The 17,913-nt window shown below is 48.1% G+C and overlaps 1 protein-coding gene and 1 pseudogene across 1 annotated transcript in view; one reads left to right on the forward strand and one right to left on the reverse strand.

The window, feature by feature from the left end:
* The window catches only part of LOC107120146, a 5,899-nt pseudogene extending 1,441 nt beyond the window's left edge, over positions 1 to 4,458 (forward strand).
* A 6,737-nt stretch (positions 4,459 to 11,195) lies between these two features.
* IRG1 (immunoresponsive 1 homolog (mouse)) overlaps positions 11,196 to 17,913 on the reverse strand; it is a 10,780-nt gene continuing 4,062 nt past the window's right edge. The window contains exons 4-5 of the mRNA XM_015422793.1: positions 16,274 to 16,479; positions 11,196 to 12,240 (exon numbers count right to left, since the gene is read on the reverse strand). Coding sequence (XP_015278279.1) covers positions 11,283 to 12,240; positions 16,274 to 16,479 — 1,164 coding nt within the window. The 3' untranslated portion in view covers positions 11,196 to 11,282. The remainder of the gene's footprint in view (positions 12,241 to 16,273; positions 16,480 to 17,913) is intronic.

Raw genomic sequence — 17,913 nt, forward strand, 5'->3', positions numbered from 1 at the left:
GCAACGGTTCTCGCTCCGCCCCTTCAGGCCCCCGAGGGTCTGTTCTTGGGGGGGGAGACAGAGAACGGGGGAAAGACAGAGACGGGGGGGGGAGAGAGAGAGACACAGAGAGAGAGAGACTGGGGGGGAAGAGAGAGAAGGGGGGAAAGAGAGAAACTCCCCCCCCGCAAGTATCGCGGGTCCCCCCCTTGTTGAAATATAATGTGGGTCTTGTTTATTCCGAAGGACTTTGTGTCTCTAGGTTTATTGCTGTTTTGACTTCAGAGTCTTCACATTGGCTGTCGCGTGGGGCAGGGAGTGTTTTCAAAAATCTCCGTACTTCCCTCGAGGGCGTTGGAGAAACCTGTAGAAGGGCTTGGTCCCTCTGCTAAGTAGTATCGTGGGCTAGACAGCTGCCCAAGCTCTGAAGTCTTCAGCCATGGCCTCAGAAGCAGCTTTCCCCCTCAGGTTCCTTGAATCCTCTCTGGCTGCCTCAAGAGAAAGGCGGGTGGTGAGGAACAGCCAGGTGGATTTCCTCAGAGTTAATATAGAATTGCTCGGCTAGGAGTACCTGCCAGGGAAATGGGGTGGATGCATTCCCATTACCTCAATGGGCGTCAGTTCAGTTGGCCAAGTGGCTTTGTTAAGAGTTTAATCAACACTGTGGATTTGTGCTAGGGGAAAAGCAGGCAGTGCTGTGTGCCCCAATTTTTTGTGGAAATTAAAAATGTCTCGCAGCTGAATTTTATTTCCTGCTTGAATTCCCACTGATACGATTTGTCTTATTTCTGAGCCGCTTATATAATCCATGGGTCTCCAACATGGTGCCCTTGGGCGGCAGAGCAACCACCAGCACTCTTCCTGGTGCCCACCAAGTATTTTTGGAAAGTGGGTGGGATCAGGTGGTGCTTTTGAATAGCGAGACCTGTTTGGGCATTGAAAATTTTATTTACTGTACTGTTTTTTTTTAAAAAAATTTATTTATTTATTTATTTAAATTTATATTCCACCCTCCCCGCAAGCGGGCTCAGGGCAGATCACAGAGCAAAATCAAGACATCATAAAAAAAATCTCAATACATTTTAAATATAGTTTACAAAACAATTAAAACAGTTTAGAACAGGTCACGCTACTCGTATGCATAGATTTCAAGCTGGTGACATTTTTTTCCTTCTTAATCTGGGCCACTTAGAGCAGCTGCTACCAGAGCACAAGGTTCTTCACTGTGTGACTCGAAGGTAAACTGCAGCCGCCATTTTGTGACTGACTCTCCTTCCCGTGGCAGCCATTTTGTGGCTGTGACTTGCACGCGGTGTCGGAATTCCAGATGTGCCCACAGGCTCAAAAGGCTGATATAATCGGACCCCTGGAGTGAGGGCAGGTAGTTTTCTAAGCAAATGAACGCCATGTGTGCCTAAACCATAGCAGTACACCATGCTTTGTCTTAAGGAAAGCTTTTGTTTATCCATTTAACATTATCTCTGATGTGAAACTTTATTTTCATTATTAAAAATTGCCTCATTTACTGTGTCTGAATTCTGTGGTGACCTGAACATTTCTGTCATGTTTCCAAACTGGATTATCTGGTAAAAGTAATGCTTGGTTGTCCTGTCTGATTACAGGTTGTTTTCATATAAGGCAGAATTATCCAATTCTGTAGAAAGGTCATGAAGTTTTTTCACTTAGCTCCTCAAAGGTGACGAATGGGCACATGCTATCTGATGACCCAGTTGCAGTTTCTACCACACAAGTTGCATTGTGGTTGGGAATTCCTTTTTATGTGGCCCTTTTGGTGATAACCCTGGAATCCTGAAATCGCTAACACCAACAGGAAGATCGCAAATGTCTGCCACTGGCCGTTTAAGCCGGTGTGGTGTAGTGATTAAGCGTGCTGGACTAGTATTTGGCAGACCCAGGTTCGAATCCCCACAGGTGCTATGGAACCTCGCTGAGTGACCTTGGGCCAGTCACACACTCTCAGGCTCGCCTACCTCTTAGGGTTTTTGTGAGGATACAATGATGTAAACTGTTTTGAGTCTCCATTGGGATATATACAGAGAACAGTTCTAATATGTTAAATGAGGGGGGCATTAATTTGACTCGAAGGAAAGAGTCTTCTCACGGAGACTGGTTGCGTCAGAGAGCAAATCCATATTACCTCCTTGTTTTCCTTCCCAGGGGGCTTTGGTGTCGCGAAGAACCTGTGTTCGTGGGCTGTGGATGGAAAGGCCTGCACCGTCAATGAGCTTGTGAAGTCCACCCTCAAGGCCTTCCACAGTGCAAAGAAACCCATTGGCTTGTGCTGCATCTCCCCTGTGTTGGCCGCTAAAGTCTTTCCGGGATGTGAAGTCACCGTTGGGCAAAATAAAAACGTGGATGGAAGGTATAAGAAACTATTTTTAAAAAGCTCTTTGTTTGGACAATCGATCTGCCCTTGACCCTTCTCGGTCTGGCTTCGAGCCAGCTGGTTTGCTCTGGTGAATGATCTTGGCTCAGTCGCTGATAAGAGGTGCATTCCTCTGTTAACAATATTTGATCTCTTGGTTGCCTTCAACATAGTATATCATGCAATGTTCATTAGAGGCAATTAAAGTTGGCATTGCTGTTCAGCGGAAAGCGCCTGGGTGTGTTAAAATCCTTCTTGTTTGTGTCTAGAGGATGGCACCGGCTGGGCTGATTTCATTAGATCTTGGAAGCGAAGCAGGATTGGCTCTGGTTAGTACCAGTGTTCCCTCTCAGCTGGGTCAGTGTGAGCCAGCTCACAGTTTTTTAGCCTCCGGCTCACACATTTTTGTCTTAGCCCAGGAAGGAGGGCTCCAGAGCAAACTGATTCATGCAGCAGCCAAGTCGCTCGCTCACAGCTTTAATGCCCGGTAGCTCACAAAGTAGAATTTTTGCTCACAAGACTCCATAGCTTAGAGGGAGCATTGGTTAGTACTTGGATGTGAGACCACCAAGGAAGTCTAGGGTCACTATGCAGAGGCAGGCAATGGCAACACCTCCTCTGAGCATCTCTTGCCTTGAAAACCCTGTATGTTCATCATAATTCGTCTGTCGCAGGGAGGTCTGAATTGGCTTCTTGGCAGTTGCCCTGGGAGGTTCCCCAAAGCTCTTTATTGTCTCCTTTGTCATTTAACAATTATATGAAACTTCTTAATGAGATCATCTGTAGCTCTGGAGTTGGATGTCATCAGTACGTTGGCGAAACCCAGCTAAGCCTTCAGAAGCAGACGTCTCCTTCCAATGGCAGGGTGGGGGGACAAATAGAAGAGGAGCCACTTTGGTGTATTGGTTAGGAGCGCGGACTCTAATCTGGGAGAACTGGGTTTGAGTCCCCACTCCTCCACATGCAGCTGCTGGTGCGACCTTGGGTCAGTTGCAAGTTCTTTCAGAGCTGTTCTCTCAAAGGCAGTTCTCGGGAGAGCTCTCTCAGCTCACAAAGTGTCTGGCAATGCTCCCTCTAAGCTGTGGAGTCTTGTGAGCAAAAATTCTACCTGGTGAGCGACTGGCATGTAGAAAAAAACTGGCATTAAAGTTGTGAGCGAGTGATTTGGCTACTGCATACATTAGTTTCCTCTGGGGCCATCCTTCCTGAGCTAAGACAAAAATGTGTGAGCCAGAGGCTAAAAAACTGTGAGCTAACTCACACTAACTCAGCTTAGAGGGAATGCTGGTGGGGTGGGAGGGGAGGGGAGGGGAAAAGGCTGAGTCAGTTAGGATGAAGGGTTTTTTTTGGGGGGGGGTAGATTCTGTCATCTTGTTAGCAACCAACCCCACTTGTTTTTCTAAGAGCGCTACTTCATCTTATATGCAGTCTGACTCCGTTTTCTGGACCCAGCTGACCTGACCATGCTGATCCATGCTCTGGCAACCTTGAAGCTAGACTACTGTAATGTGGGGCTACCCTTGAAGGCAATCCAGAAATTGCAACTGGTGCAAAATTCAGTGGCCTGCTAGTCAGTGCCCACCATAGCCCATGTGCTTTGTGTTGAGAACGATGCCCTAGCTTCCAGTGTGTTTCTGAGCTCAATCCAGCACTCTCTTTCTCTCTTGCAGGTTTCCTGACTTTGAGACGGCCTCTGCCATAGAGGAACTTGGCTGCAAGCACGTCTGCAAAGGCGTGAACGAAGCCCACGTCGATTCTGCCAACAAAATAGTCACCACTTGTGCTTTCATGTGTAAGGCCCCTTTGCATGAAATCTTTGACGGGGTAGGAGCGATGGTTGGGGAAGTCGTGAAACTTGCCTGAGGTGGGAAACGCTCCTCACCCACACTCTCGATGCCCGCCGGAAATTATGCGGTTAGTGTAGCTGAGCGACTGGTGAAATGAATAAAAGTATTTAGCTCCACTGAAAAGGAGTCTTAACCCTCAGTTGTTGGCTTTTAGAATGTGGTCTCTCTCAGAGGTGTAAACAAGGGCAAGGCAAATGAGGTACCTGCCCTGGGCACAAAAAAGTGAGGGTTGCAGAAAAAGTATATCATGACTAGAATAAACATCGTGTTATTACGACTCTTGTTGCTTATGTATTTTCCTTTTCACGGAAGTAGCTCCTATGAAAGTATAGGGGCCCCAGAATTAGCAGAATTAGCTACTTAATGGCTCCAGTTTCCTTTCTTCCCCTTCATCTCGGAATAAACACAATGTCGGCTCAGCCTCTAGTTAAGAGCTGGTTTTGCTGGAGGGGAGGGCGCCACTATCGCGTCTCTCCGGGCACATACCTGCTTGCTTTCCACTTGGTAACTGCCGGAACAGATGGTTCTGGGTTTGGCCTTGGAATTGCCAGCTGCCAGTCTCTGTCTTAAGCCTTTAGGGCATCTTCATTATGCTTGTAAGCAGTAGATGGGTATCCTCTATGGCTTAGTTGCACATGCTCCATATTTAAAACATCAGTGCTCTGCTCCAAGGCAATCCTAATGTGTTGGCCTGTATAAATTATGCAGATGCACCTACTTGTTCCACGTTTTTGAAAACCCTTTTTCGACAAGTTATTTCGGTTTACCTGAGCACGGAAGGGGGAGGGAATGCGTAGCGCACATCGTACTATACCACAGCAAACCTTATTGCAGCCATCACACTTTGGCTTCTGAGATTTCGGCAGGTGTTTCCCACAAGACGTTTTCAGGCATGTCTCTTGCAGTCATGAGGACTAGAAACTTATGTTAAAATCTAATAGCGAAGCACCTTTTGAGCCTCGTCAGAAGTGATCCTTATAAATCCAGGGTGGTGGAGAGTACATTGTTATACTTAAATATAACAAAGTGGTGGTTGCCCGAGGAAAAAGGGAAATGAGCAATTTGATAAAATGCCGTTTGAAGGATTTAGATTACAGAAGCATGATTGCTAGAGCCCATAGAGTGTGTTCTACTTTTACTACTGACATTCTCCCGCCAATTAAAATGCCAAGATATTTTCTTCTGCTGACAGTACCTAGGTATAGCAGGGTGTTTTTGTTAGTATGGTTGATTGTGTTGTAGTTTTAATGGGAAGATATGCCATTCTCTGATAGATCATGTACCTGAAGTTCAGATCGAATAAATTCTGTTGACTGTATAGTTTTAAACTGTGCAGTATTTTCAGATTTGGGATCAAAGCTAATTTCCCCATTCCTTGGAGCTGGTTCTGATTCCCTGGATGAGAAAATTTCTTGGTTATTAAGAGATACAGAAAGCTGAGTCAGCGTACAAGTGGTCAAATATTTGGTGGCAGTTAACAGCGCAGCATATTTAAGGAGCCAGCCACCTTGTTTGTTTTACCTGCTCGGGTTTTCCTGTTCATGACAATTGTCAACAGAACAGTAATCGGATTGGATTGGTCTAGAAACGTAACTCCCGTGCTTTGTTTGAAAGCTGAGATTTGCAGAGACCTGAATTCTTGGCAGTCCCGCAGAACTGCAGCCTACCTGTGGCCCCCTGTTCAAACTTGGTAGAGTTTAATTCCCATGGAACTTGAAATCCCCCTTGGAGTTAGAGCCTGTGTGATGTAGAATCACAGAGTTGGAAGGGGCCACACAAGCCATCTAGTCCAGCCCCCAGCTCAGTGCAGGATCAGCCCCTGACAAGTGTTTGTCCAGGCACTGCTTGAAGACTGCCAGTGAGGGGGAGCTCCCCACCTCCCGAGGCAGCTGATTCCACTGCAGCACAACTCTGACTGTAAAAGAGTTTTCCCTTATACCCAGCCGGTACTTTCCTGTCCTTAATTTAAATCTGTTATTGCGCATCCTCACCTCTGTTGCCGACAGGAACAGCTCCCTGCCCTCCTCTAAGTGACAGCCCTTCAGATACTTCAAGTGAAGCCCCCCCCCCACCCCCCCGGCCTCCTCTTCTCCAGACTAAGCATTCCCAAGTCCCTCAGCCTTTCCTCGTAGGGCTTGGTTGTGGTTAAGAGTGTCAGACTAGGATCTGGGAGACCTGGGTTCGGATCCCGACTCTGCCATGGAAGCTGGCCAGGTGCCCTTGGGCCAGCCACACACTCTCAGCCTCGCCTACCTCACAGGGTCGCCGTGAGGATAAAATGGAGGAGAGGAGGTAAACCACTTTGTGTCCCCCTTGGGGAGAAAGTCAGAGTATAGATGAAGTAAATAAAAATAAATAATAATAAGCAGGGCTATTTTGGGGCTGGAACGCACAGGAATTGGAGTTCCGGCTGGCTTCAGAGTTGGCCAAGCCTACGGCCAAAACCTCTACACATGAAGCCTCCATTGGCAGCTTTATCCTGTTCAGAACACAGAAGATCCTACTGAGTTCCACTGTGGATCTAGGGCCTTTACCACATATTGCCATGGGACTTTAAAGCCTCCACTTGATATTAATAACTAGAGACCTTTATTTTAAAAAAATACATATTGAAACTTGAGCTTCTCTCCGTGCTGAACTTGGCCTGGCACCCAGTAGAAGAAGAAGAGATTAGATTTATACCCCACCCTTCACTATCCGAAGGACTCTCAGAGCGGCTTAAAATCTCTCTTCCCCTCTCCCCAACACATACCCTCTGACGTAGGTGGGGCTGAGAGAACTCTCTTGAGAACTGCTCCTGAGAGAACAGCTCTGAGAGAACTTGTGACTGACCCAAGGTCACACCAGCAGCTGCATGTGGAGGAGTGGGGAATCAAACCCGGTTCTCCCGGATTAGAGTCCGTGCTCCTAACCACGACACGAAACAGTACAAATCCTACAGTCTCCCTGTATTGGTGCAGAATCATGGATTACTCACACAGCCTGGGACCTGATAGGAGGCCAAAGGCATTGTTCCAGTATGGGTTGTGCTCTCTCTCTCTCTCTCTCTCTACCCCTCCGTTAAGATGTTTTTGGAGGGGGAAAGTCTTCATGGTGAGATCCCTTTCCTTCTGAAGTGGCTGAACTTTTTGCGTTAAGAAGTGTTGCTTTGGGGCTTCATGCGTCTGAAAATGAGTTACGCATTTGCTCTGACTGAGCCATCCATGCAGTCCTAAGCAGAGATACACCCTTCTGTATCAGCTTGAGTAAACAAGCTTAGAGAAGGGTAAGTCTGTTTAGGATCGCACTACTGTGTATGTTGGAGCTGCGGTGGCTCAAGTGGTTAAGACGCTGAACTGCAGGCTGTGGAAGGTCGGTAGTTCAGTAGTTTGAGACCCGAGTGCCGCATGATGGAGTGAGCTCCCGTCTCCGGCCCCAGCTCCTGCCAACCTAGCAGTTCGAATGCAAGAAATTGCAAGTAGATAAATAGGTACCACTTCGGTGGGAAGGTAACAGCGTTTCGTGTGCCTTGGTGTTTAGTCATGCTGGCCACATGACCACGGAAATGTTTTCGGACAGCGCTGGCTCTTCGGCTTTGAAATGGAGATGAGCACCTTAACCCTAGAGTCAGATTCGACCTTTTTACTGTGTATCTTATGCCCTCTTTTCAGAGCAGAAATTGGCGATTTTGTGTCTCTTTGGAGACTCCGATGACTTCAGTACAGTACAGTTGTTTACCCCAGTTTGGCTGCTGTTGAGAAACCTTTCTCCCTCCCCTGCTCCTGCAGAACTGTTTGGGCTCTGGCCAGGAGGAGCTCCAGGTTAGCAGAAATCGTAATGATGTGATATGCAAGGTCCAGGTTTGCTTGCAAGGAGATTTTAATAAGCAGTGAACAAACTTGCAGAAATAGCAAGCTAAGCTCCCATCCGGTGGGTCTCGAATGCACACGTGCCAGGGAAGCTGCCATTTTACAGTTTTGTTTACAATTTCAAACCGCTTCGCAAGGGCTCGAAAAAGTCGTCGCCTCACTATCGGCACTAAAGTAAGTCTCTCAAAATAAACTCGCTGTTTACTTCCTCCCTTCCCCCTTGGATACGTTTATCTGTCCATGTGCTTAAGAGGCATCCCTCTTTGCGCTCCGCTTTTCCCACCGCGGGGGGGGGGGGTAGGGTTAATTCATTGTTGGTCATATCTCTGACCTCGCTCACATCATTCGTTATTCCGCTCGATCTCCCACACTTGTCCCGGTCGAATTAGCTTGTGCCCGCAGGCCACAAAACGGCAGGACCGTCAGGGCGGAGGGAAGCCTTGAAGAGGCTAACCCTCAAAAGCCCTCTGGCCTGGAGCCTATCACAAAGGCTCTGTGGGGGTGCCACTTGAGGTAGCACCCCTCCATGCCGCTGGTGTGCTAATCGCTCCCCCGAGGTCCGGGGAGAGCGACCGCCATCACCAATCCACAAACCGGAAGTCCAAAAACTAAGCATCTTATACCCCAAGTGCTGGCTACCAATCAAGGAAAGATTGATCAAGCTATCCCAAACATTGAGATGAGCCAGGCCATCTCGCACCTGGTGTCTAGTGGTGAGAGGAAACAAATCAGGCTTCCTAGGTAAGAGCTGCTAACAAGCATGAGAGAGAGAGAGAAATATTCTTTTGGAAGTGGCCCCTGGCGACCATCCCGTCCCAAATTCAAGACAACTGAAGATCGAAGCACCAGCCTGCAAAGATACTGAGGCTATACAACTGCAGAGTCATACCTTGATATACTTCTTGGTTTTCCCCTGGTTTTGCTGCATTCTTTCTGAAACTTGCTTTGCCCTAAGTCATTTGGGGGAAGAGTGCAGCAAAGCTGGTGTAGCTGCCATGTGGATAGGAAAGTCTGGATCTTTCCTGCTTCTGCCCACCATAAGGCCATTCCGTGCCTCATTCCATGCAGCCATTGCCCCATTTAAATCAACATAAGAACATAAGAGAAGCCAGTGTTGGATCAGGCCAAAGACCCATCCAGTCCAACACTCTGTCACACAGTGGCCAGAAATACCAGGTGTCATCAGGAGGTCCAGCAGTGGGGTCAGGACATTAGAAGCCCTCCCACTGTTGACCCCCCCAAGCACCAAGATGACAGAGCATCACTTGCCCCAGGGTCCCTATCTATACCTTGTGGCTAATAGCCACTGATGAACATAAGAACATAAGAGAAGCCAGTGTTGGATCAGGCCAAAGACCCATCCAGTCCAACACTCTGTCACACAGTGGCCAGAAATACCAGGTGTCATCAGGAGGTCCAGCAGTGGGGTCAGGACATTAGAAGCCCTCCCACTGTTGACCCCCCCAAGCACCAAGATGACAGAGCATCACTTGCCCCAGGGTCCCTATCTATACCTTGTGGCTAATAGCCACTGATGGACCTCTGCTCCATAACAATGGACACATCACACACAGTTATACTGATGTCAATGACTGGTCTCCACCACCACCCTGACGCTGCCTGCTCCCCTTTTAAGTGGAACTAAAGCCTCTTCGGTGTTCTCTGGACCGCACTCCTAGATTCATCCCAAAGTGCCTCAAATTAATACGAGTAGCCTTGGAAGAGTTTTATCGCCAGCATTTGTTTGCTAAAAGATCTCCCAAATGTAAACCTATTCAGAATGTCTTGAATTTTTTCCGACAGAAGTATGTGTAGTCTTTCATACCAGGCGAGGGAAGATGCCGAATTATAATTTTTGTACACATCCTGTGGGCATGCTTTGGTTCACAAGTCAATGCTAACTAACTGGCGGTAAGACTATCAGTCCTCCCTGTTTAGTATCGAGGTATAATAAAAAGCCAAAACCCAGTAAGTCAAACGTGCTTAAGGCCTGTCAGTTGATCTAGGAATGGAACGTATGCAACAGATTGTGCTTGGATTCTTCAAGCAGCCCATACCTTTTGACTAGAGCAGGGAAGCTGGCTGTCAAGTCGTGGGACAAATGTCTCCTACCCCCCCCAGCAAGCAATTCTGGCCCTGTGTTGCTCTCCCCAAAATGCACCTCTTTAAGTTCTGTATGTGCAAAGATTTGCCTGTGCATATTCTTCCAAATTACGAAACACTGGAAGATGCCCTGGAGGTGACTCCATCCAGCGCCACTGGTGATTTTTGAGGAGCCTTGAAACTTTTGACCGTCCTTGAGCTGCGTGTTCTAGCTAAGAACTCTGCGACTGGACCGAATCTGTGATGCATCTTGCAAATGGAGCAAAGAGCCCCCTCTGATCCTTCGCACTGTATACAACGTGGGTTTGCAGGCACAGGTCATTACAAACGCATGTGTTCGTTTGACTGAGATCCAAAGAGAAAATTAAAGGGCATCTATGGGAACAGGCACGGGATTTTTTCCCCTCTTTGAACCTCTCTCTGCCCCCACCCTCCCATGAAGTTTCAAAAGAGGTTTGCCAAGGGGGCACCAGAGGCCACTGTTTATGGGGGGAAAGCCTAAATTCCCACTGGGGGCTTTGAATATAGGGATGCCAGCCTCCTGGTGGGACCTGGGGATCCCTCAGAATTACAGCTCATCTCCTGACTACAGAGATCAGGTCCTCTGGAGAAAATTTTGGAGGTCGGGCTCTGTGGCATTGTACCCCGCTGAGGTCCCCTGTCCTCCCCAAGCTCCACCCCCAAATCTCCATGAGTTTCCCAGCCTGGATCTGGCAATCCCCAATCCCCCAAAGGTGGCCAGAGGAGGACCTGGCAACCCTATTTGAATCGCAGATTTATTACCTGTTCCAGCCATTACATTTTTTAAATATATACATAAACACACACACATACATATACATGTAGAACGATAAGATATCAAACAGACAGACTTCCATTCACTTTACAGAATGCTACAATTTGTCCACTCTAGAAGACCTTTGAGAAGACAATAACTAGTGAAACTCCTCAGCTGCGGTCACACCCGCTAAACAATCCACTTCCAATCCGCTTTCAGTGCACTTTCCAACTGGATTCTTACTGTGTGAACTGGCAAAATCCAGTTGAAAAGTGGATTATTTAGCGTGTGTGACTGCAGCCTTCACGATTTTGAAAAGTGCCTAAGGCGCAGCAAGTCTTTCAAATCTGCCGACTGCTGCGCCGTAACAGCTTGTTTGTCGACTCGGCCCCCTGGAGAAGGGAGGTCAACAAGCCACAGTCTTCTAGCTTTTCCAAGTTGTCGACTACTTCCACGATGCTTTCAGCGGCTTCTGGTGAGACGACGGTGGTGGCGTTGGACTGGAATTTCTTCACCAGATCCCCCTGGCTTAGGGGCTTCCTCCAGTGCCCGTAGAAAGTGTCGCAGCGCTCTGTCAACACCTCCCCGTCCTTAAGGACGATCATCACTTCGCAGTAAAGGTTCTTGAAGCTGGGCTGGTTGTCGGGAGAGGGCTCCAGGTGTGTCTTTCTGAGCAGTTCGCTCAGCTCAGGCCTGGAGATGTTCTGCTGTTTGAAGGACTCCACGGAGATGTGGCCATCCAGAAGGGCCGTGCAGGCCGCAAACTGGAAGGAGTGCCGGGCTTCATGTTCTGAGGTGGGGAACGGCCTGTTTACATATTGAACGTCTGGGACTTTAAGCACGATTGTCTTGATTCGGCCGCTCGGGAGGGACTCCCTACCCGTGACCAGGTGTTTCCTTATTGCCAAGGCTGCCTCTGCCATCCAGTGGGTCCCCAGGTGAGCTGGAAAGCTCTTGAAAGCTACATCTTGCTGGTCCAAAAGCCACGTATAGGACTGCAGACTTGGTAGAGTCTGAGGTAAGTAGTCGGCATAAAAGGCGCCAAAGCCCGACTCCAGATCTAGGATCAGCTTGTTTGCTTGAAGGCCTGAGGAGGCTAAGAAGGCAGCTTCCAGACCATGCCTGCCTGCGTTGCCCATGTGGAGAGGCTTGGTTTGGGTGGCCGCGTTGGCCAATGGCGCCCCAGCGTAAGAGGCAGCGATAGCCAGGGCCTCCTTAGTCTTGAATTGGTCAAGGCCCAGGAGTTTAGCAGCAGCCGCTGCGCTTCCCAGAGTGCCAACAATGGACGGCGGGTGAAATCTGAGGGAAGGACCGAAAAGGAACAGATGGTTAGCAGCATTCTAGAAAGTTCCAGGCCTAAGAATATGAGGTCACTCTCTATTGAAATCCAGTGGAAGTTGCCCACAAAGCAGCCCCTTTATTATATTCCTTTTACCACAGCTTCCCTCTGAGGGAAGTTCAGGTGCCGCTCGTGATTTCTTTTTCTCCCAATTTTTACCTCACAGGTCGCTGTGAGGTAAGTTCAAACTGAGTGGTGGAGACTGGCCTAGTACGCTGAGTGGTTATTTGAACCAGGGATTTTTTAAAAAATGTGCAGACAGAGACCAAATGGGCAGTTCCATTTTGTGCAGTTTAGCCTGTATAAGAACTGAGTTCTTGGGGGCTCTAGATGGAACTGGTACGAGCCAAGGCCTGCTGTCCTATTTGCATCAGGGGTTTTCCTTAGACTTTTTTTTTTTTAATCCCTTATTCAAATGAAAGTTTATTGCATTCACAGTGCTTCATGTGTGAAGCTCTTCTGCAATAGTGCTGTCAGGCTTCCACTTTTGCAGGCTTCTAAATGTCATAGACTGTGTGTGCGCACGCACGTGTGTGTGTGTATGCTTTAAATCAAAAGGCTGATGTAATATAATTCATGCTTTAGTTGGGTTGCCACCCTCCAGTTGGGGCCTGGAAATTCCCATGGAATTACAACTAATCTCCACATGACAGAGATGAAGACGAGGAGGGGATTGGATTTATACCCCACTGGTCACTCAGAGTCTCAGAGCGGCTTACAAACTCCTTTCCCTTCCCCTCCCCACAACAGACACCCTGTGAGGTAGGTGGGGCTGAGAGAGCTCTGACCGAGAATTGCTCTTTCAAGAACAGCTCTGACAGAACTGTGGCTTGCCCAAGGTCATCCAGCCAGCTGCACGTGGAGAAGTGGGGAACCCCTGGAGAAAATGGCTGCTTTGGAGAGTGGACTGTATGGTAGGGTTGCCAGTTCTGGATTGCTGCACAGTGTTCCCTCTAAGCTGAGTCAGTGTGAGCCAGCTCACAGTTTTTTAGCCTCCGGCTCACACATTTTCATCTCAGCTCAGGAAGGGATGGCTCCAGAGCAAACGGATTGATGCAGTAGCGAAATCGCTCGCTCACAACTTTAACGCCAGTAGCTGACAAAGTAGAATTTTTGCTCACCAGACTCCACAGCTTAGAGGGAGCATTGGACTTGCTGGAGATTTTGGGGGTGGAGCCTGAGGAAGGTGGTGACAGACTTCAGTGGGGTGTAATGCCATAGAGTCCACCTTCCAAGGTCGTTATTTTCTACAGGTGAACTGATCAGTTGTAACAGCGGGAGGTTGGCCATCCTACTGTATGGCGTTATACTCTACTGAGGTCCCACCCACCCCCAGGCCTTGCTGACCCCGGGCTCCACCTCCAAGTCTCTAGGAATTTCCCTATCAGGAGTCGACAACCCTCTGGTTGAAGCACGAGTTACAACTGCACACCTCTGTGCAATTCCGAATTCTGCTTTTTAAAAAAACCCTGATTCAAGCCTATACCTTGCCTGTTTAAGTTCAGTATGCCAGCCCCTATCTCACACTGCTCATCTCATCAACAACTAGCATCGAGTGTCCTGAACCAGGTATGCTTATCCAGACGTCCCACTGAAACTTTCTCACACTATAGCCGATCTACAAGACTTACCCCGCAATTAAAAATACAGCCGCAGTGATTTTTACCGAATGGCTGAGCTTATGGACAGTCTTGCCCATTTTGACAAGCACTTGTCACCCTCTGATTTTACCTCTATCTGGTTCCCCATCTTAGAATATTTGGCCTCTCGACAGGAAATTCCTAAAGTAATTGATGACTTATGTTTTTGGTAAAACCTGTGCGCTAGATACTCAATCTCCGTGCAGTGATTTTTTTTTTTTTAACCAGTCTCCGGTTCTTTTATGTACTACTGTCTTTATATATATAAACTTTTATTCGTCTATATATAGAAAGGGGGAAAGGGAAAAGAAGGGGGGAAAGAATATATATATATAAACCAATTTGACATTCGGCATGCAAATCTTCTCATAAAACCGTCACAACTATTATGACCATCTTTCTTATTGTTCTTCATTTAGTCTTAGCTTCTCAGTATTTATGCTTTAACCATTCATAGGACACCCTCCATCTTGATGCTAAGTTCCATTATATGAGCTGTATAAATTTGCTGTGTATTTTTGTATTATTTTTGTAATATTTACAACATTTCAATACAATATTAATTGAGGGAGGAAAAAAAATACAACCACAATGAAAGCCATTTAAGGAAGTCCGGAACGTACAGAGCAGTCAGAGAGCCAAAACACAATCAGTAAAGAATTAAAGACCTTTCGAAACAGCTGGCCATTGGGAGGAAACTCCCCCCCCCAGAAACATCACCCAATCAATGCTCCCTCTAAGCTGTGGAGTCTTGTGACCAAAAATCATAATTTGTGAGCGACTGGCATTAAAGTTATGAGCGAGCGATTGGGCTGCTGCATACATTAGCTTGCTCTGGAGCCCTCCCTTCCTGAGCGAAGACAAAAATGTGTGAGATGGAAGCTAAAAAACTGTGAGCTAGCTCACACTAACTCAGCTTAGGGGGAACACTGCACGCAACATGCTTATGTCACCCGGAAGTGATGTGGGCACACCGTGGGTGACACTCTGGTTTTTGGGCAAAACTCTACGGTCTGAGGGTGATTTTTCCATAGAGTTTTGCCCAAAAACCAGAGTGTTGCTCCCAATGTGCCCACGTCACTTCCGGGTGACATAGGCATTGCACGTGATGTCACTTCCCATGATGTCGGCACGTTGGGGGCAATAGTTCCAGCTCCCAGAACGTCGCCACCCCACCCCCTGCCAGTGTTTCTAATGGACCTGGCAATCCTACCATTGATATAACACTGGGGGTTCCACAAAACGTTAGAATGTTTCGTTTCAAGCATCCTTGTAGGATGGAGCAGGGGTCGTTTCGTAGAAAAAGAGCTAGGGGGACTCATTAGCATAACTCATTAGCATATGCCACACCCCCTGACATCACTGGTAGTGTGTCATAAGGCCACACACCCCCTGGCCCCAGGCAGGCAGAGGTGGGGAGAGGCAGGGAGGAAGCAACTTACCCTCCCTCTTCTGCCTCCTCCTGGCTGAATGAGGGCCGGAAGCGGGGCTGCCGGAAGCAGGGGGCGGGGCTTCATCGTGTGCCCCGCCCCCCGTACCTCACCCAGGGGAACTGCGATCCCCCGTGATCCCCCCCGAAATGACCTCTGGGATGGAGGCATTTGTTTTGAAATGTGTGCTTCTTGCTGACCCAAAGGTGTTGGCCCCCGGGCTCTTTTGAAGCACCGTCTGATCAAAGGGGAGGGGAAAAGAAGCTGGGGTTGCCGGTTTACATTGGGAAAGAAGCAGTGGGGTTACCAACCTCCAGGTGGTAGCTGGAGATCTTCCCGAATCACAGCTGCTGTGCAACTAACAGAGATCAGTTCCCCCAGAGAAAATGGCTGCTTTGGAGGGTGGACTCTGTGGCACTATATCCCTCTGAGGTCTCTCCTTTCTTCAAACCCCGCCCTCCCTAGGCTCCACCCTCAAAATCTCCTGGAATTTCCCAGCCCAGAGCTGGCAACCGTAAGAAGCAAGCAGATGCCAGGAAATACATTGGTGGGCAACCTGTTGAAGATTGGTGGGGTATACCACTGCAGGTGATGGATCCAGTTTATCATTATTGATTGTGTAAAGTACTCTCTGAGTAGAGGAAACGGGCAATGACCCCTTTCTCTTTGCTTTACGATGATTATTTTCTCTTTACTTGCAAATTGAACACACAGCAATGAAAATGTTTATGATCCTCCACCCCTAGTCTGAAATGGTGCGGTCCATTCTGTCCTTTCCCTCTCATGCATGTGTGAACCCCAGGCCATTTGGGCATGATTGACATCCACGTCTGCCGGATCAGAATCCCAACATTCGGACCCTCCCTTGCTCCGAAGAGGGCAGCATTCATTTTATAATAGGGACTTTTAAAACACACGCATACCTTTTAGGGACGTCGCTGGCCTCGTTGGAAAAGTGCATCAGTCTGCCTTGTACTTCAATCCCGATGTTGAAAGCCAGAAGCAGATCAAGGCCGGAAATCTTCTTCTGTTCGGGCAGCGCTTCAGAGATTGCGAGGAGAACAGGCAACACCGCTCCGGACGGGTGTGTGGTTGGATGCCACGTGTCGTCAAAATCCATGGAGTGAACCTTTTTCGGTCAATCACAATAACAAAAATACCCTGGTGTTAAATCAGAGATTTAAGATGAGTTTGTGTTTACCTAAATCAGTTGCCTTGGATTCAGGTCTCCTCCGTTGCCTGAGTAAAAGAGGACTTCTGCTCATGGTTAAAGGGGGTAAGCGTCAGACAATTCCCCCATTCCACTGCAATGCTCTTGTGCTGCGTCCCGTGACAGTGCACTATAGTTGCACTACCGCAAATCATTGCTTGCTCACACAGGAAAACCCAGTTGCAGTGATGACTGTTGAGCAATATTTAATGACGTGCAGATGCCTGCACTGCTAACAAATGAGGACACTGAATGTATTGTTCTCTATTGTAGAGAGATTGTAGTAGAGGCATTTTCCCCCTCTGTAGTAGAGACATATTTGGTGCGTTCAGACGGGGCATTTCAGCCGGCATAAACTGTACCAGTTGGAACCGGTGCAGTTTATGCCGTCTGAAACGCGATCACACTTACCTCCTGTCTGCGGAGCCCGTCGCTGTATGCCTGTTCACACACAGCGGGCATCTGCGGTTTTTTTTTTAACATAGTTTGCTCATGCGCATAGGCAGCCATCCACAGAATGGCGATCTTCACGCATGCGCAAAACACCCCGTCTTACATTTAAAGTTTAAAGATAAGGACTTACCTTTAACGTTTAAAGAGCAAAGTGGCCTCCCTGAGGTCCCGGACGCCTCTAAAAGTTAAACGAAGGACCTTTTCTTTTCTTTTTTTAAACAAATGCTGGAGCGAAGCTTCGCCCAAGCGCATATCCCCAACCTAAAAAAAAATGGCGGGCAAAAATCGGAAGCCTCGAGCTTACCTGGGCTTCCGAACGGAAGTGGCTCTACAACGGTGGAGAGCGATCAGACGGGGGGTAAAGCGGTTACAACCGTTGCACTCAGGATACCACCACTTGGGGACCTAGTGGCAGAATACAACGGTTTAAAGCTCTTTGCAACGGTTATGGACGGAAGGTAGATGTTCTACATGTGAATGCCGGTAAGTGCGCCGATTCCAACCGGCACCTATACCGTTGCAAATGCTCCGTCTGAACGCACCCATTGTGTACCTGGACCTAGATGGCCCTGCCTAGCCCGATCACATCGGATCTCAGAAGTTAAGCAGCGTCACCCCTGGTCAGTATTTGGATGGGAGACCACCAAGGAAATCCAGTGTTGCTATGCAGAGGCAGGCAATGGCAAACCACCCTCTGAACTTCTCTTGCCTTGAAAGCCCTACAATTCAGATGTGACTTCATGGCATTTTCCACCACCACAGAGAGGTTATCTCTATACAGGGGTTATTTCGTAGAAAAAGAAGTGCAGGAGCTCATTAGCATAACTTATTAGCATAACTTAGTTGCATATGCCACACCCCCTGACATCACCAGAAGTGTGTCAGAAGGCAACACCCAAA

The sequence above is a fragment of the Gekko japonicus genome, unplaced genomic scaffold (assembly GCF_001447785.1).
Source record: "Gekko japonicus isolate JY-2015 unplaced genomic scaffold, Gekko_japonicus_V1.1 scaffold3720, whole genome shotgun sequence".
Classification (NCBI taxonomy): Eukaryota; Metazoa; Chordata; class Lepidosauria; order Squamata; family Gekkonidae; genus Gekko; species Gekko japonicus.